Genomic DNA, 26,107 nt, shown 5'->3' on the forward strand with positions numbered 1-26,107 from the left:
CATGAAAGGACGAAAACTAGCTTTAGTGCCTTACAAACGATGGATGGAATACCATCGGTGGCAAGAACAACGCACCCCGCATTTACCTCCCAATCCCAATTTGAGCGAGATGTCCCAGTTACAACACGAATTGCAGTCCTTGATGGATCGCCAAGATTTGTCCGAAACAGAAAAATCGCAAAAGTACGGTCAACTCTTGCAACGACTGCAACTCTTTCACCAGAAAGCTTTAGACGAAACAACTCTACCCACTCTGAAAGATTTTAAGACCTTGATGAAAAGTCCAGCTCCATCATCACTACCACCACCACCACTACTACCATCCCCAGGGGTCACCAGAGATGCTACCCCACGAAGACCTGAGGAAGAAGAGATGCGAGAAGAGTTTCAAACACCGTCAGCAGCTCCCATTTCGAGTAAGATTGCAGCATCCTTGTTGACCCCGTCCCCCACACCCCAACGAGAAGAAATGAAAGCTTGGGTTAAAAAGATGATGTCCACTCCTCCTTCGACAGAAGTGAAAAAGAAAGAAGGGAAACCAGAAGTGAAAAAAGAAAAGAAGACCAAAGCCATTCTATTGTCACCTCCACCTCCACCACTACCTTCGACTTCTACTCCCGTAGCCCATCGGACACGTAAATCCGTTTCCAAACCACCCTTTCGTCCCACCCAAAGTAGCATCACCGAAGAGTGGGTGACTTATTAACACACCAAAAAAAAAAAAAAAAAAAATGGAAAAAGTCTTAGCCAGCATTTACTACGATCCCTCTCATCCTGCAGGTTACGCAGGAGTTCAAAAAATTGTATCGTGCTGCCAAAAGTCGACTGAAAAGTCTCCGTTTACCTCAAGTGCAACGATGGTTACAAGAACAAGCTACCTACACTTTACACAAACCCATTCGACGCAAGTTTGCCAGAAGTCGCACCCGAGTGGAAGGCATCGATCATCAATGGCAAGCCGATTTAGACGATGTCTCTCATTTGGCCAGCTACAATCGCGGCTACAAATATTTGTTTTGTCATCGACGTCTTTTCCAAATTTGCCTGGGTCGTGCCCTTGACTTCCAAATCGAGCAGCGAGTTAGTGCGAGCCCTGCAACGGGTGTTGAAACAAAGCGGTCGTCACCCTCTTCGATGGCAAACGGACAAAGGCACCGAATTTCTGAACCAAGCTTTCCAAAAAGAATTAAAGAAACGTGACATTCATTTTTTTACCACCGAGAATCCCGAAACCAAAGCCAGCATCGTGGAACGTTTTCAACGCACTTTGAAAGAACGCATGTGGAAATATTTTACGCATCACCACACTCTGAAGTACATCGACATCTTACCGCACCTGGTGCAAGCGTACAACCAATCTTACCATCGAAGCATCGGACGTGCCCCGCAAGACGTGACTCCCGAGAACGAAGTGTCGGTGTTTGAGCGCCTATTTGGTACGTCCCCGACGAGGGCTGTCCCCAAGAAAAGTGGAGAGTTGGCCGTAGGAGATTGGGTGCGCATTGGCAAAACCAAACGCACTTTCGACAAAGGTTACTTACCTAACTGGACGACCGAATTGTTTCGCGTCACTGGACTAGTGCATGGCCGTCATCCTGCCGTCTATAAATTGGAAGACATGAACGTAGAAGTGCTCAAAGGAATGTTTTATTTGCCCGAGTTACAACGTGTCACCAAAAAAGAAGACGACGTGTACGACATCGAAAGCATTCTCGAACGCAGAACCCGTAAAGTGGGCAAACGACGTGTCAAAGAAGTCAAAGTACGTTGGAAAGGATATCCACCCAGTTTCGATTCTTGGATCGACGCTTCGCAAGTCATCGACTATAAAAAGAAGAAGTGACCATCATGCCCTTTCACACAGCAGACGCAGCTACGTCGACCAGTCCTTCTTCACCCAGTTCTTCTGTGCAAGATTTACAAAAACAACCCTTGTGGGTGTGGTGTGGAGAACGTGTGCCTAAAACGCAAATCGTCTTTTTCTGCCAAATCTTCGTGGTGTATTGTGTCATCGGGGCAGCCATTGCCAATTTGAGTTTGCAACAAGGAGACAAACAATTGTGGACCATTTTATTGAGCAGTTGCATCGGTTACCTGCTTCCCAATCCCTCCCTGAAATTCTCCTCGAACGGAAACCTTGTGTCCAGTGCCAGTGTCAGTCACCACTCCAACAACCACAACCAGAACCCCATTTTGGGCGGAGACACGCCTCTGACGTCCAGTAATATCCCCTCGGACAGCCACAGAACTCTGGAATTATAAGTCACCAAAACCAATTTTACTTGACCTTACCCAGTGACAGTTCCATGGAGGTGTTTCCCAACAACACGTTGTGCTGTTACACGGCTAAATTACCTCAAGCCATCCCCTTGGATCACGAAGCCCATTGGGAAGTGGCTTTAGTGGAAATGATTCACCCTACACAAATCCAAAACATCACCGAAAAGCAAAACACTTTCGAGGTGGAAATCCTGAACGAACAATTACAAAACTACATGAATGACATCGGGTTTTCAGGGGACACAAAACCAGCCAGCAATTCACCCTTCAAAATCTACACCTTCAAAATTCCACCAGGGTTTTATTTTAGTGGCCAACATTTGGTGGATACCATTGCTTCCAGGTTCGAGTCAGCCTTTGGCAAAGCCCTGAACAGAATCAAAAAAAGTGTCACCCTGGAGTACCATAAAGTGGCTCGTCGCTTACTGATGAAATTTCAGGATACTCAACTGTTGTCCTTCAAGTTCAATGGTAGTTTGTTTGAAATTTTGGGTGGACATGCAGAAATGGTCGCAAACAATTTGAGCCCCGAGATCAACAATAATATGGATTTTTACAAAGCTTTTGGAAAACCGGTAGAACTGAACCAAGGACTGAATTTGATGTTTGTGTACTCTGATGTGGTGGAGTACAACGTGGTGGGACACACCTCCGTGCCATTACTGCGTGTCATTCCTTTCAAAGTGGATAGTACCACGACCAGTGACCAGGAAGGTGGGAACACTTACCACGTCCACCGCGAATTTGTCCATCCTCACTATTTGCCTGTCAGCAAGTCGTATTTAGACACGGTCAACATTAAAGGAGATTTGGGACAAAATATTCCATTCACCAAAGGAAAAGTCACGGTGAAACTCCATTTTCGAAAACGGTTTTCTCACGACTCGTAAGTAAGTCATGTATCCAGTGTACCGAAGGGTTGCTCGACAGCGAGGACACGGTTTAGGATATATGCTGAAATCGGCCTTTCGTTCGGTGGCCCCGGTGTTGAAACCGATGGTGACACGCGGATTGCACGCCTTGAAAGATCCGGCACTGACGCAAGGCAAAAAATTTCTCCAAAATGTCATCATCGACAAACAAAACCCTAAAGAAGCCTTCATGAGGGCAGGCAAAAATGTCTTGCTGCAAAGGGGCAAAGACATTTTAGGCCGACGAGACACACCTATAAATGCCCTGCACGCTACCGAGTCAGGCATTCAGCAAGGACAAGGCAGAAAGAGACGACGAAGAAGAAAACACCCTTTCACCAGACTTCAAGCGAGAAAGGCCAAGAAAAGAAGAACCGTTCGAGACTTAGACGTTTTCGATTATTGAGAAAAGAACAAAAAATGATGCACCGAGAGTCTTGCGCCTGTTCCAAGTCGGAACTGGATCTGTTTGCCATGCCCCCCACCATGATGACGATGCAAGAATCCCAGTGGGTGGAATTTCACCCCTTCTCCTCATTGACAGCCTCAGCTCCCATCGAGTTTGAAATCAAAGGACAGCCCGAAGATTACATCAATCTGAATAGCAGTTACTTGTACTTGAAAGTCAAAGTTATCGATGAGGACAATACGTCCATAGAAGGTGATGAGGTAATAGCTCCCGTCAACAATTTCATGCATTCCTTGTTTAGCGGAGTGGATTTGTACTTGAACAACAAACTGGTCAGCAGCAGCATGGATACTTACCCTTATCGAGCGTACCTGGAAAATCTCTTGACGTACGGAATAAACGCCAAGAACACTCATCTCAATGCCTGTGTGCTATGGGAAGCTGACGAAGCTAACGAGTTTGAAACATTCGAAACTGATACAAAGGATAAAAATAAATCAACAAATGATGGATTTATAGAACGAAGAAACAGAATCATCGGACTCAACAAAAGTTTAGAACTGATGGATCGTTTGCATTTGGACATGTGGTTACAAGAGAAATATTTGCTGAACGGGGTGAATGTCCGCCTGAGACTGAATCGTAGCAGTGCCGCTTTCCATTTGATAGGTAATACCGCTTGCAAAACTGACATCGAGGAAGCCAGGCTCTACGTACGACGCGTGGAAGTGTTACCTAAAGTGGGTAACGACATCAGTCAAACATTGAGCAGAACGACCGCCAAGTATCCCATACGACGCGTAGAAGTGAAAACGTTCACCATTCCCAAGGGACAGCGATCCATGATCGAAGATCATCTGTTCCAAGGACAGCTACCCAAACGTTTGATCGTTGGTATCGTCGAAAATGAAGCCTTCAACGGAGCCTTCCTTAAAAATCCTTTCAACTTTCGACACTTTGGCGTGTCCAAGATCGAAGTCAGTCGCGATGGCAAGACCTTGTGTACCCGACCCTTTGAACCTGACTTTGAGAAGAAGAATTACTTGAGGTCGTACTTGTCCCTGTACGAAGCCACTGGACAGTTAGGAACCAACACCACTCACGGTATTACGTACGACGATTACGCAGGAGGCTACGCTTTGTGGGCTTTCGATTTCACTCCAGACCAAGGCAGCGACGAGGGACATTTCCACCCTATAAAATCCGGCCAAATTCGTGTGGAAATTCAGTTTGCAAAGCGAGACCCTGATGTAACGGTGAACGTCATCCTGTATGCAGAATTCGATAATACGATAGAAATCAACAGTTTGAGAGAAGTCATTCTAGATTATTAGAAGCCATGGAAGACTGTTCTCCCTCTTTACCTAGTGGAGAAACTTTAGACATGAAATGTGAGGAAACTGTGGAAGAAGAAGAAGTGATCATGATGAAGTCGAGATGGCCAGAACAAGAAGCCCATTTAGTGTCCTGTTTTGCCAAACACTTGGTCGACAAAATGACGGAATTGATCAAGAAAAATTGCTATGGATGTCAAAACGATCATCCCAGTCAAATTTAACACGATAAATGCCTGATGTTGAGTCAAGAAGAAAAATTGGACGAGTATCTGGACGAAGCTTGGAGTCTCATCTCGAACAAAGACGTGTTGCATCAGTGGTATAAAGACTTGCGTGAACATTCTTGTCCACCATTAACCACTCAAGAGATCCATCGTATCGAAGCTCTCCTGAATCAGAGTGAGGAAACAGAACGAATAACCGTTTATTCGTCAGACATTTTCAAGCAAAAAGTCAGGATCCAATTGACGACTTATTATTACCTGTGAAGAAGAAAAAAAAAACATGGATACCTGGGAACTTTATTACCTTTTGAACCACAGTTCGTATACGGCTTCTTGGAATCCTGTCGTCTGTGCTAAAGATGAACTTCCTCATCGCAAACCTAAAGACCATCAAGCTTACGTGATCAACACGGACGACAGTCATCTCCCAGGAACCCACTGGGTAGCCGTCTACTTTCCTCAAGAAGGATGTGTGGAATATTTCGATTCGTACGGATTGCCTCCTTTGGAAGACGATATCATTGACTTTATGAGAAGAAATGCTCAGACTACCCGATTCAATAATGTGAAATTACAAGGCACAGATTCCTTGGTGTGTGGACAGTACTGTGTGTATTTTCTGCATCATCGCAGCCTGGGCTATTCCTTAGAACATTTAGTGACTCATTTTGATCCTCGTTCTTCTTCAAGAAACGATGTGAAAGTAGATCGATGGTTTTGTGACCATTATGCTTATCTTTTGTCTCAAGCTAGGAAACGTAGTGTCCATCAATGGCCTAATGATTTCCAAACGTGGAAATCACAATTTCATTCACAACGTTGTCAGCCCTGTTTAAAGTAGACTGTATTTGAAGAAAAAAAATGTTTGATGTTTTGAAGAAAATTGTTTGATGTTATAGTGTTGGATTATTGTTAAAAATGTTAGAGCTGTTGTTTAGTGTTAAGTGATTTTTGAATAAAAAATGTTGTGTTTTGAAAAAAATGCCTTTGTCGTTTGTTTAGCTATAAGAATGTTGGATTGATGCTCTTTGATTTCTTACTATTCCTCTCATGACACTCACTGAACGTTGCGGCTCGAAAACCGTGTGGGGGATGTTTTCCTTCACGTCCGCGCTTTGACTTTAAGAACCGGGGTTGTTTCCAGTCTAACCATCCATTGTCGACTCATCCTCCTACGAAGATGTGCTCCAAACTAGCTAAACTCAACGAAGCCTACGTAAATTTGCATAGGGTCAGACACAGTCTGATACCGAAGCCAGAAGAAATAGAAAATGTGAGTATGTTAAAAATCACTGAAGACCTAATAGAAGAGCTCTTCAGAGAAGAAATGAACAGGGAAAAAGAAGAATGGACAGAGAAGTACAGACTTCAGAGACAGCAGCAACAGCAGCAGCAGCAGCAGCAGCAGCAACCTGAAGCTGACAGAGGCTTTGTCGATTGTCGTATCGACACCAAAGAGTTCTTCTTCTCTTTCCGAAGAAGCAGACCTATCGCCAGAAAGTCTATCCTCAGAGGACATCGCATTCTTAGAAAATAAAAAAAGAATGCCATAGCAAACAAAAAACAGCCCTTTTCAGGGCTACCCAATACTCTAGAAAAGAAATAACGATCGATTTGCCAATGTGTGTAGGTAGAGTAGTGTGAAAATAAACACTAACTCTTTTTCAAAAAAAAATGTGAGGGTATGTGTTTGTGTGTTTGTGTTTGTAAGTGATCACGTACGTTGGTATGGATAGTAGATTAAAATGATGTTTGTTTTTTGGCTGTTAGAGGTGTATATTTGGGGTTAGATTGGATTGATTTGCCTATGTGGATAGTCTATTGAAGTGATTTATAAAAAATTTTAAAATAGTGATGGGTAGCATAAAAAGTGAGTGAGTGATTCTTTTAGGTCCGCGCGTTGTTGTTTGGTCATGATCTAGGTAAGATCAATTTTATGTTATTAGGGGATGTTTTCCATCACGTCCGCGCTTTCAGTATAAATTGAAACTCGTTCGGCAGTCCAGCTACCCTTGTTGATTGATCAACACCAGAGAAAATGAACACCAGAATAGTGAAACTGTTAGAACTCCAGATGCACCTGGAATATGCCAGGCGCATAGTAAATGAACTATCAGCGGAGGCTATCGTAGAAGAAGCAAGAATAAAGAAAGAAGAGGAGGAGAGAAGAGAGAGGGAAGAAGAGGGAAAAAAAACTAGAAAAGAGGATGTCGTACAATATTCCCGAGACAGAAGATTGGGGTGCTGAAGCGAATCATCCTCCCTCTGCGCTCCCCAGAAGAAAGGTGAAAGAAGACTGGGGAAGAAGATGCGTGTGCGGCGCCAGGCCAGGAAGGTGCAACCATTAAATAGGTGCATCTGGAGTTAAAAAAAAACAGCCCTTTTAAGGGCTACCCAGTACTCTAGAAAAGAAATAACAATCAATTTGCCAATGTGTGTAGGTAGAGTAGTGTGAATATAAACACTAACTCTTTTTAAAAGGGTATGTGTTTGTGTGTTTGTGTGTTTGTGTTTGTAAGAGCTGAGGTATGTTTGAGTGAATAGTAGATTATGGGTTTCTTAGCGTATGTGAAGAGTATAGTTAGGGTTCTGTTATATGAAATGAGAAAGTAGGGGATGTTTTCCTTCACGTCCGCGCGTTGTTGGGTCATGATCTAGGTAAGATCAATTTTATGTTTTTAGGGGGATGTTTTCCTTCACGTACGCGCTTTTCGTATAAGAACCCACAGCATTCGTCGTTCAAACCATTCTACAAAGAATAATCTAGACAAGATGACGCAAGTGACTGATTTATTTAATCAATTGAGGCATATCTATTTCTGGATAATAGATGCAGAATATGCTATAGAAAGGATACAAAAGGAATGGGAGTATGAAGATAAAGAACACTTGGTAACCAGTCAAGTCGAACGTATAAAGGCCGCCAGACATATAATAGAAGGAATGATAGAAGATGAAGTCAACAAATCAAGAGGATTAATTGACCCACCTTATGTAAGAGTGGGGAGTTTGAAGGAAGCACTGGATTATGTCATCCAAGTCCGGTGCTTCCTAGAACATATAGTGTAGTGGACGGAGTTGTCATATATGAAGAGGGGACTGAACAGGTTGAAAAAAGGAGAAGAAATAATGAAACAAGTGATGACCCAAGAAGTAGAAAACATAAAGGAAAGGTGGACTAAAGAAAGAAAGGAAGAACAGAATAAGAAGAAGAAATTAGAATTCGACCAACTGAATAACAACTGGATGAAAATACAGGCCAAGTTCCGAGCCATGGGTCACCCAGACTGGATACCAGAAACAGAAAAGAAAAAGAAGAAAGGAATGATGGACAAAATAAGAGGATGGTGGAAAAAGTTAAGAAGCTAAAAGAAGAAGAAGAAAAACCCAAAGGCACTTTTCAGGGCCAGCCATATTTCTCGAAAAGAGATAGCCTTTCCATTGCCTACCCCTTTTTTTATTTTATTTTTTTTATTTTATTTTTTTATTTTATTTTTTTAAAAAAAAAATCCCATGTTCAATTTCCCTTGACGCTATAAAGACCCACCCTGTTTAATTTCCTTTTTTGTCGCTAGACAGACCCACGATTTTTCTTTTCTCCATGTTAATTTCCCTTGTCGCTAATCTGACCCACGATTTTTCTCCATGTTAAATTTCCTTTGTCGCTAATCTGACCCAAGGGTGTTTTTAATGCTAATTCCCATTGTCGCTAAAGTGACCCCGTTCACTACTATTATCTGTCATGTTTTCAACTTATTTCGGTACAAAAAGCGGACATACAAATTTACGTAGAAACGAGAAAGAAATACATCGCAATATATGTAACTTACAACTTACAAATTATACTTACATCACAGAAGATACAATCCGTTCTACAATTTTCCAGACAAACAGCACACTCGTACTTTCGTCCATTTTTATATCGAAATGATATTGTTGTTTAGTTGTTCAACAATGGTCTATACCTATCAAAAGGCTACAGGCAAACAGTTGAAATTAATGCATATGCAGGGTCCTTTGAGCAGGCAGACCTATGGCTGTAACAGTGTTTTTATCTTCTCTCGGCCCATCAAAATGCTGACTTGAACAAATTAAACATTATGGCCGTTGTAAGTTTGAAGAGGAAAAAAACGGGTTTATAGTCACTATTGAAGAAAGCCCAGTAAATATTGCAATTTTTGTTAAAATGAAATATTACAAACTAATTGATTGTTCAGCTTGAGAACTTGAGCAGTTTGTTGTTTACAAATGGAGCAGCACTTTCATTATTATTATTATTTATTATAATTATTCTCATTTATTATTATTATTTTATTATTATTATTATTTATTATTATTATTAATTATTATTATTATTATTATTATTATTATTATTATTATTATTATTATTATTATTACCCCTCTGGAGGGACTTGCAAATCAATTAACCTGTTATAAAAGTTTATGTTGCAAATGAGTTTGGCTGGGTATTTTGTCTCTATCTTTCATTTAGAAAAGAATTATTAAATTTGACAAATAACTACAAAAAATATGAGACCTTTCCTTACTTTGGCTATTTCTTCTTTTCGAAAGCCAGTAACGTTAATACCACTTTTTTAAAACTGACTGGCCGTACGACCAAAACGTTATGAAAATACGTGTTGAAGATGATTAGTCAATTTTGTCATAATCTTTCATTTAAAAGCCAATTATTTAATTTGATAACGAAATCAAGTAGATTCAATTTATTTTTGCATTTATTTCTTCTTTTCACCAAAGTGTTCTTTTCGCACTTTAGTATTAACCGTGGACGACAGTCTAATTCGGTATAATAAACGGGAAGCAAGTGATAAACTTTGCATGAAGTTGTCCATTCAAACTATGTAATTAACTTTGTTGTATATAGTGGAAAGGATGTGTAAGTTATGAGTGACTAAATGCGCAGATAGTATCTAAAACTTTGAGAAGAGTTATCCAGGGGTCAGATTGTGACCTGCAAATGTTAGCCTACCTTGAGTTAATTTGGGAGGCTGTAATCGTTTGTTTCCCCTTGAATGCTTTTGGAATAATCGCATGATGGACCTTTCTGGAGAAAAACCCTTCAGGTGTGAAGTATGTGATGCAAGGTTTAGTCTCATAGGAACATTGAATGGGCACATGCATACACATACCGGAGAAAAACCATTTAAGTGTGAAGTGTGTGATGCAAGGTTTTATAGCAGGGGAAATCTGAATATGCATATGAGGACACATACTGGAGAAAAACCATATAAGTGTGAAGAATGTGACAAAAAATTTAGTCACAAGGGAAATCTGAATACGCACATAAAGATACATATTGGAGAAAAGCCATTTAAGTGTCAATTATGTGATAAAATGTTTAGGTTGAACGCACATCTGAATGTACATATGACGACTCATACAGGAGAAAAATCATTTAAGTCGAGGGAAAAACCATTTAAGTGCGAATTATGTCATAAAAGATTTATTCACTGTGGAAGTCTGAATCAGCATATGAGGATGCATACTGGAGATAAGCCGTTTAAATGTGAAGTGTGTGATAAAAGATTTATTTGCAATGGAAGTCTGAGTATGCACACAAGGACACATACCGGAGAAAAACCATACAAGTGTGAATTATGTGATAAAAGGTTTATTCACAATGGAAGTCTAAATGCTCATTTGAGGACTCATACTGGAGAAAAACCATTTAAGTGTGATTTGTGTGATCAAACGTTTAAGTTGAGTGGACAGCTGGATAGGCACATGAGGGTACATACTGGAGAAAAATCATTTAAGTGTGGGTTATGTAATAAAAGGCTTAGTCGCAGTGAAACTTTGAATGAGCACATGAAGATACATACTGGAGAAAAACTATTTAAGTGTGAAGTATGTCTTCAAATGTTTCGACACAGTGCAAGCCTCAATATGCACATGAGGATACATACTGGAGAAAAGCCATATATGTGTGCAGTGTGTGACAAAAGTTTTAGCCGAAGTGCATCTCGAAATGATCATATGAAGGTACATACCGGAGAAAAACCATTTAAATGTGAAGTATGTGATAAAAGGTTTAGTTGCAGTGGAAATCGGAATAAACACATGAGGATACATACTCGATAAAAATCATTAAAATGTGGAGTATATAATATACTGTTCAAAGTTGTTAACTCACATTGCACATGAGGATACATGCGGAGTGAAACTATTTACATGTAAAGTATGTAGTAAAATGTTTTGTCTGAGTGGACATCTAATGATAAACACAAGGACACATACTGGTGAAAATCTATATGGTGTCAAGTACACTGTATGTGGGAAATTGAATGTACACACGGGGACACAAATTTGGGAAAACACATTTAAGTCTCAAATTTGTAACAAAATATATAGGATGGGATCAAATGATGCACTAATGATACACAGTGGGGAAAGACCATATGAGTAAAATGACTGCTATCCTTTTTATCCAGTGTATTTATTTTATTCACATTTTGACCTAATTGTGAGTCAATTTTCTGTGGAGGAAAACAAAATATAAAAAAAGAAAATTTAAAATAAAATAAAGTCTACCTTTTGTCATTGATGTGTGTGGTGTGCTGTGCATTTGGTATTGTCTCACAGTTGACCTATAAGAAACTCCTTTTACCTTTATGTTTCTCTCAAATCATAGCACAAAGGAAAAATAGTTTAATAAAAAGGCCAACGGGTAGAAAGATGAGGGAAAAAGAACACTTTTTTATGTTATATTGTGAAAGTTTGATTTGGTGGAAAATTTGCTTTCAATTGTATGCATATTTTCTTGTCTATCTGTTTTGAATTTATGTCTGTGTGGTGAGTATAAGGAGAAACCATTTTTGTTCATTATTATATTTGTGTCCCAGAATGCTCAGGTGGCCTAAGTGGTTAGAGCATTGACCTTGGATGCAGGATATGGGTTTGAGCCCCAGTCGAGTCGTACCAAAGACTTATAAACATGGTACTAGCAGCTGCCTTACTTGGCACTAACCATTAAGAGGTTAGTGTTAGGAGTTGTCGTCCTGGTCTCTGGATAATGTGACTGGGTGGGACATGGTACTACATGTCTGCGGCATGATACCCCAGTGCTAATCATCACTGTAAACAGTCACACTGCACACACACACACACAAATATGTGTGGCCCCTTGATCTGCATGTTTTAGTGCCCATATACTATGGGTTTAAGATTACACCAGCTTCTTATTTGTGGCCCCTTGATCTGCATGTTTTAGTGCCCATATACTATGGGTTTAAGATTACACCAGCTTCTTATTTGTGGCCCCTTGATCTGCATGTTTTAGTGCCCATATACTATGAGTTTAAGATTACACTAGCTTCTTATTTGTGGCCCCTTGATCTGCATGTTTTAGTGCCCATATACTATGGGTTTAAGATTACACCAGCTTCTTATTTGTGGCCCCTTGATCTGCATGTTTTAGTGCCCATATACTATGGGTTTAAGATTACACCAGCTTCTTATTTGTGGCCCCTTGATCTGCATGTTTTAGTGCCCATATACTATGGGTTTAAGATTACACCAGCTTCTTATTTGTGGCCCCTTGATCTGCATGTTTTAGTGCCCATATACTATGGGTTTAAGATTACACCAGCTTCTTATTTGTGGCCCCTTGATCTGCATGTTTTAGTGCCCATATACTATGGGTTTAAGATTACACCAGCTTCTTATTTGTGGCCCCTTGATCTGCATGTTTTAGTGCCCATATACTATGAGTTTAAGATTACACTAGCTTCTTCGCATGCCTGTCCACTTCATGTAGCATCATGTGCCATAACCCTGCAGTCACTGCGCAGAATACTTCCCCTCCCCCCAGTGCCCCGAGTGTCCGAGTGGTCTAAAGCGCTCTCCATTACGGATCACTGCCATCTCACTTCTGTCTGCGTGGGTTCGAGTCTAGGATTCGGCTAACGTGGGTATGTGAGAAAGCTCGCCAGTAGCTTCTTGTGGGTTGGTGGTTTTTACTGGGGTTTTCCCCAAGTTCTTCCTCCACCATTAATACTGGCCGCCATGCATAGCCTATCGTGTGCTGAAATATGGCATTAAACCCCACAACAACAACAAAAATCCCCTCCCCCCTAGTTTCCTGTCCCCATCTGTAGTACATTTTTGTACTGATTGTTAGAGGTATTTTACTCCAGTATGTTTCCCTTTATCTGCATTACATGTCCACAGGCTGTCCATAGTTTTGGAGATGGAGTCAATTGTTTGGTGTAGCAAGTCTTTATTATGTAGTCAATCTAGAGTCATGGAGTCATTTGTTTGGTGTAGCAAGTCTTTATTCGGTAGTCAGTCAAGAGTGATGGAATTAAATGTTTGGTGTAGCAAGTCTTTATTAGGTAGTCAATCTAGAGTGATGGAGTCATTTGTTTGGTGTAGCAAGTCTGTATTAGGTAGTCAGTCTAGAGTGATGGAGTCAGTTGTTTGGTGCAGCAAGTCTTTATTAGGTAGTCAATCTAGAGTGATGGAGTCAGTTGTTTGGTGCAGCAAGTCTTTATTAGGTAGTCAATCTAGAGTGATGGAGTCATTTATTTGGTGTAGCAAGTCTGTATTAGGTAGTTAATCTAGAGTGATGGAGTCATTTGTTTGGTGCAGCATGTCTGTATTAGGTAGTCAATCTAGAGCGATGGAGTTAATTGTTTGGTGTAGGAAGTCTTTATTAGGTAGTCAGTCCAGAATGATGGAGTCATTTGTTTGGTGTAGCAAGTCTTTATTGGGTAGTCAGTCTAGAGTGATGGAGTCATTTGTTTGGTGTAGCAAGTCTGTATTAGGTAGTCAATCTAGAACGATGAAGTTAATTGTTTGGTGTAGCAAGTCTTTATTAGGTAGTAAATCTAGAGTGATGGAGTCATTTGTTTGGTGTAACAAGTCTATTAGGTAGTCAGTCTAGAGTGATGTAGTCATTTGTTTGGTGTAGCAAGTCTTTGTTGGGTAGTCAGTCCAGAGTGATGGAGTTAATTGTTTGGTGTAGCAAGTCTATTAGGTAGTCTGTCCAGAGTGATGGAGTCATTTGTTTGGTGTAGCAAGTCTTTATTAGGTAGTCAGTCCAGAGTGATGGAGTCATTTGTTTGGTGGAGCAAGTCTTTGTTAGGTAGTCAATCTAGAGTGATGAAGTCAGTTGTTTGGTGCAGCAAGTCTTTATTAGGTAGTCAGTCCAGAGTGATGGAGTCGTTTGTTTGGTGTAGCAAGTCTATTAGGTAGTAAATCTAGAGTGATGGAGTCGTTTGTTTGGTGTAGCAAGTCTGTTAGGTAGTCAGTCTAGAGTGATGTAGTCATTTGTTTGGTGTAGCAAGTCTTTATTAGGTAGTCAGTCCCGAGTGATGGAGTTAATTGTTTGGTGTAGCAAGTCTATTAGGTAGTCAGTCCAGAGTGATGGAGTCATTTGTTTGGTGGAGCAAGTCTTTGTTAGGTAGTCAATCTATAGTGATGGAGTCAATTGTTTGGTGCAGCAAGTCTTTATTGGGTAGTCAATCTAGATTGATGGAGTCAATTGTATGGTGGAGCAAGTCATTATTAGGTAATCAGTCTAGATATTAATATGGTTGTCCTGATATATTTCTGTTTGCTGAATATGTTTTTAGTGCATCTCTCTCAACTTTTGTTTTTAGAACATTGCTTAATGACCTTTTATGTAATTTTTCCCTATTGGCACATGGACATTTTCACTTGAACTGTGGCCAAGTCATACGAAATACTTGTTGGTGTCAGGTTAAACGCCATTTTTCAGCACAGAATGGGCTATACATGGTGGCCAGTATAAATGAAGGAAGAAGAACCCGGGAAAACCCCTGAAAGAACCACCAACCCATGAGAAGATACTGGCATGCTTTCTCACATAATTACATTAGCCGAATCCAAGACTCGAACCCACACAGACAGACGTGAGATGGCATTGGTCCATAACGGTGATCGTTTGATACTTGTAAAAATGGTGCAGCTGCATTCGCTGGGCGCCCAGCATTAAGAGGATAAGCGTTAGGACTAGTCTGCATGGTGTCAGGATAATGTGACTGAGTGGGAAATGATGCCAAATCATAGCAGTATGACTGAAAAAGTGTTAAAGCAGCAGCAGAGGGGGCGAATCGGACATTTTGTCCAATCGTTATTTGGTTTAATTAATACCTTCTGTACTCAGCGGATCCGGTGTCGTCAGCGCCTGGTAAAAAAAAAACGACGTCGTCGTCGGGGGATCGTCCAATCGTCATTTGGTTTAATTAATACCTTCTGCGCGTCGATCCCCAGCGTCGTCAGCGTCCGGTAAACACAGCGACGACCGCGTCGATGTCATCGCCCCCTCTGCTGCTATGATCTTACAAACAGAGTGATCACTAACTCCTCCTCCTGTAGATCAATTAGGTTATTTGACTGATCGGTAAGTCTGAAATTAATTCTTGTTAAAAACCGATTATGGCATCGCATATAGACGGGATTAATCGGACTCTCAACTATTAAAAATCCGGGAGGGGCTGTTGGTGAAAACGAATAAAGGATATACCCCTGTTGAGCCTGATTTGATTGCTTGGTATCCACCTGGTAACTCCCTTCGATAGCATCACACACTAGATTGATTGCTATCACCGATGCGATATTTACGTTGTATGGAGCAATATGCTTACCATCCTCTCCGTTATCGTGTTTGAGGATAGTTGATGGGCCGAAAAAATGATTAAGAAATTTTTTTAGTTCTGGCGCGTTGTATCCTGGAAACCTGAAATCGGGTAAATCGGCTTCTGTGATATTATACTCGGTTAGGAATTTTTGTTTATCATCAGTTCTGCTAGCGGATATTATCCCGACGATTCGTTCATTGATATATTCCATGTCTGATATAAGTTGATTTAACACCTCAACGTGTTTTTGTGCTTTTGTTTTCCGTAGTTGTTCTAGTTGCAATCGGTAATTACGATTAATCTCGGCAAACGCATCAGTGATATCATTTAAACTAACTGTGACTATGGTGTATGATTCATGAGGTTTCTTATACGGAAAATGCCATTGCATGGTATCCCTGTCTTGAAATGTAAACTTACCGGGTATTAACGTGCCTTTCATGACAGACAAATTATCTCGATAACTGGGATTAATCTCATGATACGATTGCGCATTCGGGGGGGGGGGGGCGGCCGCGGCGATTTCATGAGGTGGATTCATAAGCCATCCTAGTATGGTTCTTATTGAACTGTTATAAATATCAACCATATACCCCGGTGTGCTTATTTCAATCGTCGACGATAACGTCGGTTCATGAACCGTAATAGCGATTTTTGACTCTTTTCCTGTGATCGATTTTATCCTGCGTTGAAATTCGTTATTGATTTGTTCTATTTGGTATGATCCAGTTGGTATTGTAACCTCCTTCCAGTCTGGGGTTCCATTGGGTTTATTTGTCCATGCAAAAACCAGCGAGTTATTAGGTTGTTGTCCGTTAAATGCTTCCGCTGGGATATTAGGCCAACTGTGATATACTCGCAATTTTGCCAGCGCTATTTCCTTCACTGGAACCGGTGATGGAAAGTTCTCACTGAATTCGGGTTTTGTTGACGTTATCGATATCATACTTGTTTGTACCGGAGTGGTGTTCTCCGCGATCCGTTGAAGTAATTGAAACCCTTCGGGGTTCAGCGACATTATTATTATTCGTTGTGTCTAATTTCAACAACCAGAGCCCATTGAAGTGGTTCCGGTTTCCAGTTGAAAATCCTCGACTTTTGACATCGCGGAGTTATGCAACTGGACCATCGTGGAGAATTCAACATCGGATATAAACGAATTATCAATCGACAACGAGATTAACCCGGATAATTTCGAGTACGCGTCGGATACTATTTGATGTTTTACTGTATACTCGTTGAGTTTTTTCTGAAAACACGATGATATCTTCCTAGTGATTGCGTTGGCGACTCCAGCAATTGTTGTCATTGCGGAGACAGCGATTGGAACAGCGATCGGGGCTATCGTGGTCACCGTGGATAAAATAACACCGGTACCGGCTACTATACCCGACACCGAGTACACAACCGCGTCGATGGCGGTTATTTTTCGGCGGTATTTTTTTATTTTTACGCGGTATTGTTCGGAAAGCGTTTTCAAGTTCGCGGAGAATTCTTTTGCGGTATCGAATCGATATTGATGTGACGTCGGTGATACCTCTGATTCAATTACCCTGGTGGTCATTTTTATTTTAAAAGAGCTAGTGTTTTTAATTACTCACTTAGATTCGCTACAAATTCCGCATACCATGTAATGTTTGCCCTGGTTAAATTTCTATCAACGGCATAAATTGTGAACGGTTCAGTTGCGTCCTTGTCTATAATTGTTGATACTGTATTGTCAAACCCGGAAGAACTCGACGATAATATATTAAACTGCATCATTGAAACCAGTGTCAATCGATAAATGCCCTTAACAGTCGCGGTAATATTTACTATATTCTGTGTAGGAGTCCAAGTGAATGATCCATGCCGAATCGTGTATACTGTGTTGATGGTGTTCTCATGAGGGATTTTTATTTTTTCGAGTTGCTCTGTTATATTTTTTTTGTTCGCTGCAACATCAAGTTTGATCGTTCCTATTTCCTGTGTATTTTCGGTTATACTAGTTCTGATCGCTGCATTATTAGCAGCGAGTTTAACTATTTCCCTCCAATGCCCGCTCATACCTCTTTCGTTCGCTTCAACATAAGTTTTGAGCGTTATTATTTCCCCTCCATACGCGTCTATACTAGTTTTGACCGCTGCAACATCAGTTCTGAGCGTTATTATTTCCCCTGTATGCGCGTCTATATTATTCTTGTTCGCTGCAACATTAGTTTTGATTGTTTCTATTTCCCGTGTATTCTCGGTCATACTTTTTTTGTTCGCTGCAACATCAAGTTTTATTGTTCCTATTTCATATGTATGCACGTCTATACCTTTTTTGTTCGCTGCAACATCAGTTTTGATTATTCCTATTCCCCGCCAATACGCGTCTACATTTTTTTTGTTCGCTTCAATATCAGTTTTGATTGTTCCTATTTCCTGTGTATACGCGTCTACACCCTTTTTGTTCGCTTCAACATCAGCTCTGATTGTTATTATGTCCTGTGTATGCGCGTCTACATTATTTATGATCGTTGTAACATCAGTTTTGATTGTTTCTATTTTCCGTCCATGCGAGTCTACATTATTTATGATCGTTGCAACATTAGCGCCGATTATTTCTATTTCCCGTTCATGCACGTCTATACCTTTTTTGTTCGCTGCAGCATCAGTTTTGATTGTTTCTATTTCCTGTTTATACGCAGTGATATCATTTATAGTTATCGTAATCTCATCCGGTTTGACATTTTTTCTACCAAAGAATTTATCAACGGCATTATCAATCCTGTTAAAATTTTTTCGTACCGAGGTAAATTGGCCCGACAGCGTCGTAAACTCCGAAATAGTATTCTTTATTGTTGCAATATTCGGTTCGGTTACCGGCGGGGTCCCAAAAAAACTAGCAGTAGTGAGTTGTATATCGGTGACAGATTTTTTCACCTGCGTGTCAAGTTCGGTCACCGATTTATCCAACCTTATAAAACCGTCTTGGATTAATGTTACCCTATCCGTCACCGTCGATATATGTTCACCCGGTTTGAGTCGTCCGTCGTTGGTATACAACGCGATAGTGTTCTCGGCGGCATTACGTTGTCGTATTAAAACGTCATCCAGCGACACATTACTGGATTTCAATTTACCCTGGCGGTCTTGAAATACAACTATTTCGCCCGGGTCAACACTGGTTAAATTCAACGTATCAGCGATTTCATCCTCAATTAGTTTTTTTATGTCACCGGTGGCGGGCGTTTCCGTGGGTTTTTTCAGCGCCGAAACCGGTCGTCCCCAGATATCAATCATTATTATTGTAAAAAAAAACAGCGTTTCTAATTAACCCGCCGGGCCTCTACGACCCCACTAGTGTATTCGTTTACAACCACATGGGGTGGTTTTCGCGATGATGAAATCGCCGCGAGTACGTTCAATACCTCACGGCCGCATATCGGTGGGTCACTTAATCGCTGTGTTGGCAGAGTGGAATAAAAAACCCGGGCTGAACACGCCCGGGCTGAACACGCCCGGATATACCGCATGAACTCTTTCGGCGGGGCTAACCCGTATGAATCAAAATAGACGATCGCACGCGGATCAATCGCGTACGCAACCCAATGAGTTCCCGCTCCGGAGGACCCATCGAGGTTAATTATGCCGGTTTCAATATTCCTTGATGCCGCCGGTAATTGATCCCTCATAAAAACACCTCTAAAGTTTTTTATCGCTAGCGCGTTTGCGGCGTCTATTAAATCAAAATTAGACATTGGAGTCATAGACTCTTGCGTCAATAAACGGTTCCCGGTAGTCTTAGACCCTTTCCCGAGTACCATGAATACGGGGTTCCCGGTAGTCTTAGACCCTTTCCGGCTACGGGTCGTTTTTTTTTATATCCTTTCCCGGTTGCCTTTTTTAATGCCATCCCCGCCGCGGTACCAACGGCCCCCAACGCCGCCGCCTTCGCCACTGCTGGTGCGGCCGCGGCAATCAACGCTGGAATCGCAGCTAACAGCGGAAATATCCCACCGGTCTTTTCCATGTTTTTAATTGCTGCGGCCGAAAAATCTATTTGAACACCCTTTTTATTCTCCATCGCATTATTGAAATGTTTTATTTGACGCGCCGTCAACGATATCTTATGATTACCACCCGCCATCTGCGACGGCTTCAGCGTTATTGTGGTTCCGCATTGTTTAGCCGACTTTGATCGTAATATCTTGACTTGACCATCAGTTAGTGTAACGCCGACAACACTATACGACATTTTATTGTAAACGCGAGTAGTGAAGGGGGGCACTTTACGGACAATGGGAATTAGCATTAAAAACACCCCTGGGTCAGATTACGGACAATGGAAATTTAACATGGCGAAAAATCGTGGGTCAGATTACGGACAAGGGGAATTAACATGGCGATAAATCGTGGGTCACTTTACGGACAAGGGGAATTTAACATGGCGATAAATCGTGGGTCACTCTACGGACAAGGGGAATTTAACATGGGATTTTTTTAAAAAATTTTTTTAAAAAAAGGGGTAGGCAATTCAAAGACTATCTCTTTTCGAGAAATATGGCTGGCCCTGAAAAGGGCCTTTGGGTTTTCTTCTTCTTCTTCTTCTTCTCCTTCTAATTTCTTCTTTTCCTCCACCAACTTCTTATTTTATCTCCAACACTCTTCTTCTCTTTCTTTTTTTCTTCTCCTCCTCTTCTTTCTTCTCCTCCTCTTCTTTCTTCTTCTCTTCCTCCTCTTCTTTCTTCCTCTTTTCATTTTCTTCTTCTTTTTCAATTTTTTCGTTCCAATTGCGTATTCTTATTCTTTCCTCTTCATCCTCCTTCTCCTCCTTGATCTCTTTCATGACACCACTAATCTTGTCCTTTGCTTTCCTTAAGTTATTAATTTCCATCTTCACACGATGGGGACTATAGGAATAATGGTCTTCAACCAGTCTTATTAGCATCTGTTCCATTATTCCTAAGTTGTCTAAAACGTCTTGCAAGGTTTGTATTTTGTCCATTTGGTTTGACGCCATCTTCTTTTTATTCTTTGCAGAATGGTTTGAACAACTAATACTGTGGGTTCTTATACGAAAAGCGCGGACGTGAAGGAAAACATCCCCCTAAAACATAAAATGGATCTTACCTAGATCATGACCAAACAACGCGCGGACGTGAAGGAAAACATCCCCTACTTTCTCATTTCATATAATCAAACCCAAACTATACTCTCCACATACGCTAAGAAACAATAAAGAAACCCATAATCTACTATTCACACAAACTTACCTTATCACTTACAAACACAAACACAAACACACAATCACATACACTTCCACTATTAATAAAGAGTTAGTGTTTATATTCACACTACTCTACCTACACACATTGGCAAATTGATGGTTATTTCTTTTCTAGAGTATTGGGTAGCCCTGAAAAGGGCTGTTTTGTTTGGAACTTCATGGACACCTGGTTAATGGTGGCACCTTCCAGGCCTGGCGCCACATACACATCTTATCCCCCAGTTACTTTTTACCTTTTGGGGGGAGAGAGCAGAGGCAGGATATGTTGCTTCAGAATCCCAATTTTCGCTCTCTGGGATTTTGAAATTTCTTCTCTCCTTTTCCTCCTCCTCTTCTTTGTTTCTTCTTTCCTCTTTATATCTTCTTTCTTCTTCTTCTTTATATCTTCTCTCCTCCTCTTCTTTATATCTTCTCTCCTCCTCTTCTTTGTTTCTTCTTTCCTCCTCTCTTATCCTTCCCTCCTCGACAATGGCTTCCGCGGCCAGTTCATTTAATATGCGCCTGGCATATTCCAGATGCACATGAAGCTCCAACAGTTTCTCAAGTCTCGTGTTCATTTTTTGGTGTTGATCAATCAACAAGGGTAGCTGGACTGCCCAGCGAGTTTCAATTTATACTGAAAGCGCGGACGTGAAGGAAAACATCCCCCTAAAACATAAAATTCATCTTACCTAGATCATGACCAAAAAAACAACAACAACGCGCGGACCTAAAAGAAACACTCACTTTTTTATGCTACCCATCACTATTTTAAAATTTTTTATAAATCACTTCAATAGACTATCCACATAAGCAAAGCAATCCAATCTAACCCCAAATATACACCTCAAACACCAAAAAAGACATAATTTTAATCTACTATCCACACCATCCTACTTTATCACTTACAAACACACAAACACACAATCCTATACACAAACACATACCCTCACATTTTTTGAAAATGAGTTAGTGTTTATTTTCACACTACTCTACCTACACACATTGGCAAATTGATGGTTATTTCTTTTCTAGAGTATTGGGTAGCCCTGAAAAGGGCTGTTTTTTTGTTTGCTATGGCATTCTTTTTTAGTTTCTAAGAATGCGATGTCCTCTGAGGATAGACTTTCTGGCAATAGGTCTGCTTCTTCGGAAAGAGAAGAAGAACTCTTTAGTGTCGATACGGCAATCGACAAAGCCTCTGTCAGCTTCAGGTTGCTGCTGCTGCTGCTGTTGTTGCTGTTGTTGCTGCTGTTGCTGCTGTCTCTGAAGTCTGTACTTCTCTGTCCATTCTTCTTTCTCCCTGTTCATTTCTTCTCTGAAGAGTTCTTCTATCAGGTCTTCAGTGATTTTTAACATTCTCACATTCTCTATTTCTTCTGGCTTCGGTATCAGACTGTGTCTGACCCTATGCAAATTCACGTAGGCTTCGTTGAGCTTAGCTAGTTTGGAGCACATCTTCGTAGGAGGATGAGTCGACAATGGATGGCTAGACTGGGAACAACCCGGTTCTTAAAGTTAAAGCGCGGACGTGAAGGAAAACATCCCCCACACGGTTTTCGAGCCGCAACGTTCATGAGAGGGATAGTAAGAAATGAAAGAGCATCAATCCAACATTCTTATAGCTAAACAAACCACAAAGTCATTTTTTTCAAAACACAACATTTTTTATTCAAAAATCACTTGACACTAACTAACAACAACTCTAACAATAATCCAACATGATAACATCAAATAATTTTCTTCAAATGACAAACATTTTTTCTTCAATTACTAACTACTTTGAACAGGGCTGACAACGTTGTGAATGAAATTGTGATTTCCACTGTTGGAAATCATTAGGCCATTGATGGACACTACGTTTCCTAGCTTGAGACAAAAGATAAGCATAATGGTCACAAAACCATCGATCTACTTTCACATCGTTTCTAGCAGAAGAACGAGGATCAAAATGAGTCACTAAATGTTCTAAGGAATAGCCCAGGCTGCGATGATGCAGAAAATACACACAGTACTGTCCACACACCAAGGAATCTGTGCCTTGTAATTTCACATTATTGAATCGGGTGGTTTGAGCATTTCTTCTCATAAAGTCAATGATATCGTCTTCCAAAGGGGGCAATCCGTACGAATCGAAATATTCCACACATCCTTCTTGAGGAAAGTAGACGGCTACCCAGTGGGTTCCTGGGAGATGACTGTCGTCCGTGTTGATTACGTAAGCTTGATGGTCTTTAGGTTTGCGATGAGGGAGTTCATCTTTAGCACAGACGACAGGATTCCAAGAAGACGTATACGAACTGTGGTTCAAAAGGTAATAAAGTTCCCAGGTATCCATTGTTTTGTGTTTGTTTTCTTCTTCACAGGTAATAATAAGTCGTCAATTCGATCCTGACTTTTTGCTTGAAAATGTCTGACGAATAAACGGTTATTCGTTCTGTTTCCTCACTCTGATTCAGGAGAGCTTCGATACGATGGATCTCTTGAGCGGTTAATGGTGGACAAGAATGTTCACGCAAGTCTTTATACCACTGGTGCAACACGTCTTTGTCCGAGATGAGACTCCAAGCTTCGTCCAGATACTCGTCCAATTTTTCTTCTTGACTTAACATCAGGCATTTATCATGTTGAATTTGACTGGGATGATCGTTTTGACATCCATAACAATTTTTCTTGATCAATTCCGTCATTTTGTCGACCAAGTGTTTGGCAAAACAGGAGACTAAATGGGCTTCTTGTTCTGGCCATCTTGACTTCATCATGATCACTTCTTCTTCCACAGTCTCCTTACATTTCATGTCCAAAGTTTCTTCACTAGGTAAAGAGGGATAACAGTCTTCCATGGTTTCTAGTAATCTAGAATGACTTCTCTCAAACTGTTGATTTCTATGGTATTATCGAATTCTGCATACAGGATGACGTTCACTGTGTTCCCTGCATCCAGTGGACTAGCAAACTGAATTTCCACACGAATCTGGCCAGATTTTATAGGGTGGAAATGTCCCTCGTCGCTGCCTTGGTCTGGAGTGAAATCGAAAGCCCACAAAGCGTAGCCTTCTGGATAATCGTCGTACGAAATACCATGACTGGTGTTGGTTCCGAACTGTCCGGTAGCTTCGTACAGGGACAAGTACGATCTCAAATAATTTTTCGCGACACCAAAGTTAGGCTCAAAGGGTCGGGTACACAAGGTCTTGCCATCGCGACTGACTTCGATCTTGGACACATTGTAATGATGAAAGTTGAAAGGATTTTCGTGGTAGGCTCCGTTGAAGGCTGAATTCTTGACGATACCAACAATCAAACGTTTGGGTAACTGTCCTTGGAACAGATGATCTTCGATCATGGATCGCTGTCCAGCAGGAATGGTGAAGGTTTTCACTTCCACGCGTCGGATCGGATACTTGGCGGTCGTTCTGCTCAATGTCTGACTGATGTCGTTACCTACTTTAGGTAACACTTCTACGCGACGCACGTAGAGTCTGGCTTCTTCGATTTTGGTTTTGTAAGGGGAATTTTCTGCAGCCATCAAATGGAAAGCGGCACTGCTAGGATTCAGTCTCAAGCGGATATCCACCCCGTTTAGCAAATACTTTTCTTGTAACCACATGTCCAAATGCAAGCGATCCATCAGTTCTAAACTACGACTTAGACGAATTTTCTTTCGTCGTTCTACAAATCCCGTTGTGTTTTGAGCATCCCCAGCAACTGTAATGCTGTTGAACCTAGTCGCTTGGTCAGGTTTCCATACCACGCAAGCATCCAGATGAGTGTTCTTGGCTTCTTTTCCGTACGTCAAGAGATTTTCCAGGTAGGCTCGATAAGGGTAAGTATCCATGCTGCTGCTGACCAGTTTGTTATTCAAGTACAAGTCCACTTCACTGAACAAGGAATGCATGAAATTATTGACGGGAGCTACTACATCATCATCGGCTAGGTCAGCGTTGGGTGGTTCGAACACTTTCACTTTTAAGTATAGGTAACTGCTATTCAGATCGATGTAATCTTCGGGCTGTCCTTTGATTTCAAACTCGATGGGAGCGGAATCGGTCAATGAGGAGACCGGGTGAAATTCTACCCACTGGGATTCTTGCATCGTCATCATGGTAGGGGGCATGGCAAACATATCCAGTTCCGTCTTGGAACAAGCACAAGACTCTCGGTGCATCATTTTTTTGTTCTTCCTCAATAATTGAAAACGTCTAAGTCTCGAACGGTTCTTCTTTTCTTGGCCTTTCTCGCTTGAAGTCTGGTGAAAGGGTGTTTTCTTCGTCGTCTCTTTCTGCCTTGTCCTTGCTGAATGCCTGACTCGGTAGCGTGCAGGGCATTTATAGGTGTGTCTCGTCGGCCTAAAATGTCTTTACCCGTTTGCAGCAAGACATTTTTGCCTGCCCTCATGAAGGCTTCTTTAGGGTTTTGTTTGTCGATGATGACATTTTGGAGAAATTCTTTGCCTTGTGTCAGTGCCGCATCTTTCAAGGCGTGCAATCCTCGTGTTACCATCGGTTTCAACACCGGGGCCACCGAACGAAAGGCCGATTTTAACATGTCTCCTAAACCGTGTCCTCGCTGTCGAGCCACCCCTTGGTACACTGGATACATGACTTGCTTACGAGTCGTGAGAGAACCGTTTTCGAAAATGGAGTTTCACCGTGACTTTTCCTTTGGTGAATGGAATATTTTGTCCCAAATCTCCTTTTATAGTAATGTTGACCGTGTCCAAATACGACTTGCTGACCGGCAAATAGTGAGGATGGACAAATTCGCGGTGAACGTGATAAGTGTTTCCACCTTCCTCGTCAGCGTTTGTGGCAGAATCCACTTTGAAAGGAATGACACGCAGTAACGGCACGGAGGTGTGTCCCACCACGTTGTATTCCACCACATCGGAGTACACAAAGATCAAATTCAGTCCTTGGTTCAGTTCTACCGGGAAACGAAAATACCTGGCAAAAGAGTCGTTGTCATGAATGACTGGTAATTCGGGGCTTTTTTTTTGTTCTCCTGTCTTCCTCAGCTCCGTGTCACCACCCAATATGTCAAACAATTCAGGACAAAATAAGAAAGACATGAATTTTTTGGACCCCT

At 41.3% G+C, this 26,107-nt stretch overlaps 1 protein-coding gene across 1 annotated transcript; it reads left to right on the forward strand.

Moving 5' to 3' along the window:
• Window positions 1–9,967: 9,967 nt before the first annotated feature.
• Window positions 9,968–11,608, forward strand: LOC149783764 (uncharacterized). The gene has a single exon (XM_089931995.1). It carries the CDS (start codon window positions 10,214–10,216, stop codon window positions 11,261–11,263), a length of 1,050 nt encoding a protein of 349 aa, XP_089788121.1. The 5' UTR covers window positions 9,968–10,213; the 3' UTR covers window positions 11,264–11,608.
• The last annotated feature ends 14,499 nt before the right edge of the window (window positions 11,609–26,107 follow it).

Source organism: Sinohyriopsis cumingii, chromosome 14 (assembly GCF_028554795.1).
Source record: "Sinohyriopsis cumingii isolate HCF-2022 chromosome 14, ASM2855479v2, whole genome shotgun sequence".
NCBI classification, from domain to species: Eukaryota; Metazoa; Mollusca; class Bivalvia; order Unionida; family Unionidae; genus Sinohyriopsis; species Sinohyriopsis cumingii.

What these genes read in the sequence shown, in the direction of transcription:
- LOC149783764 (XM_089931995.1), top strand. Translation starts at nt 10,214, where the DNA reads ATGATGGACCTTTCTGGAGAAAAACCCTTCAGGTGTGAAGTATGTGAT.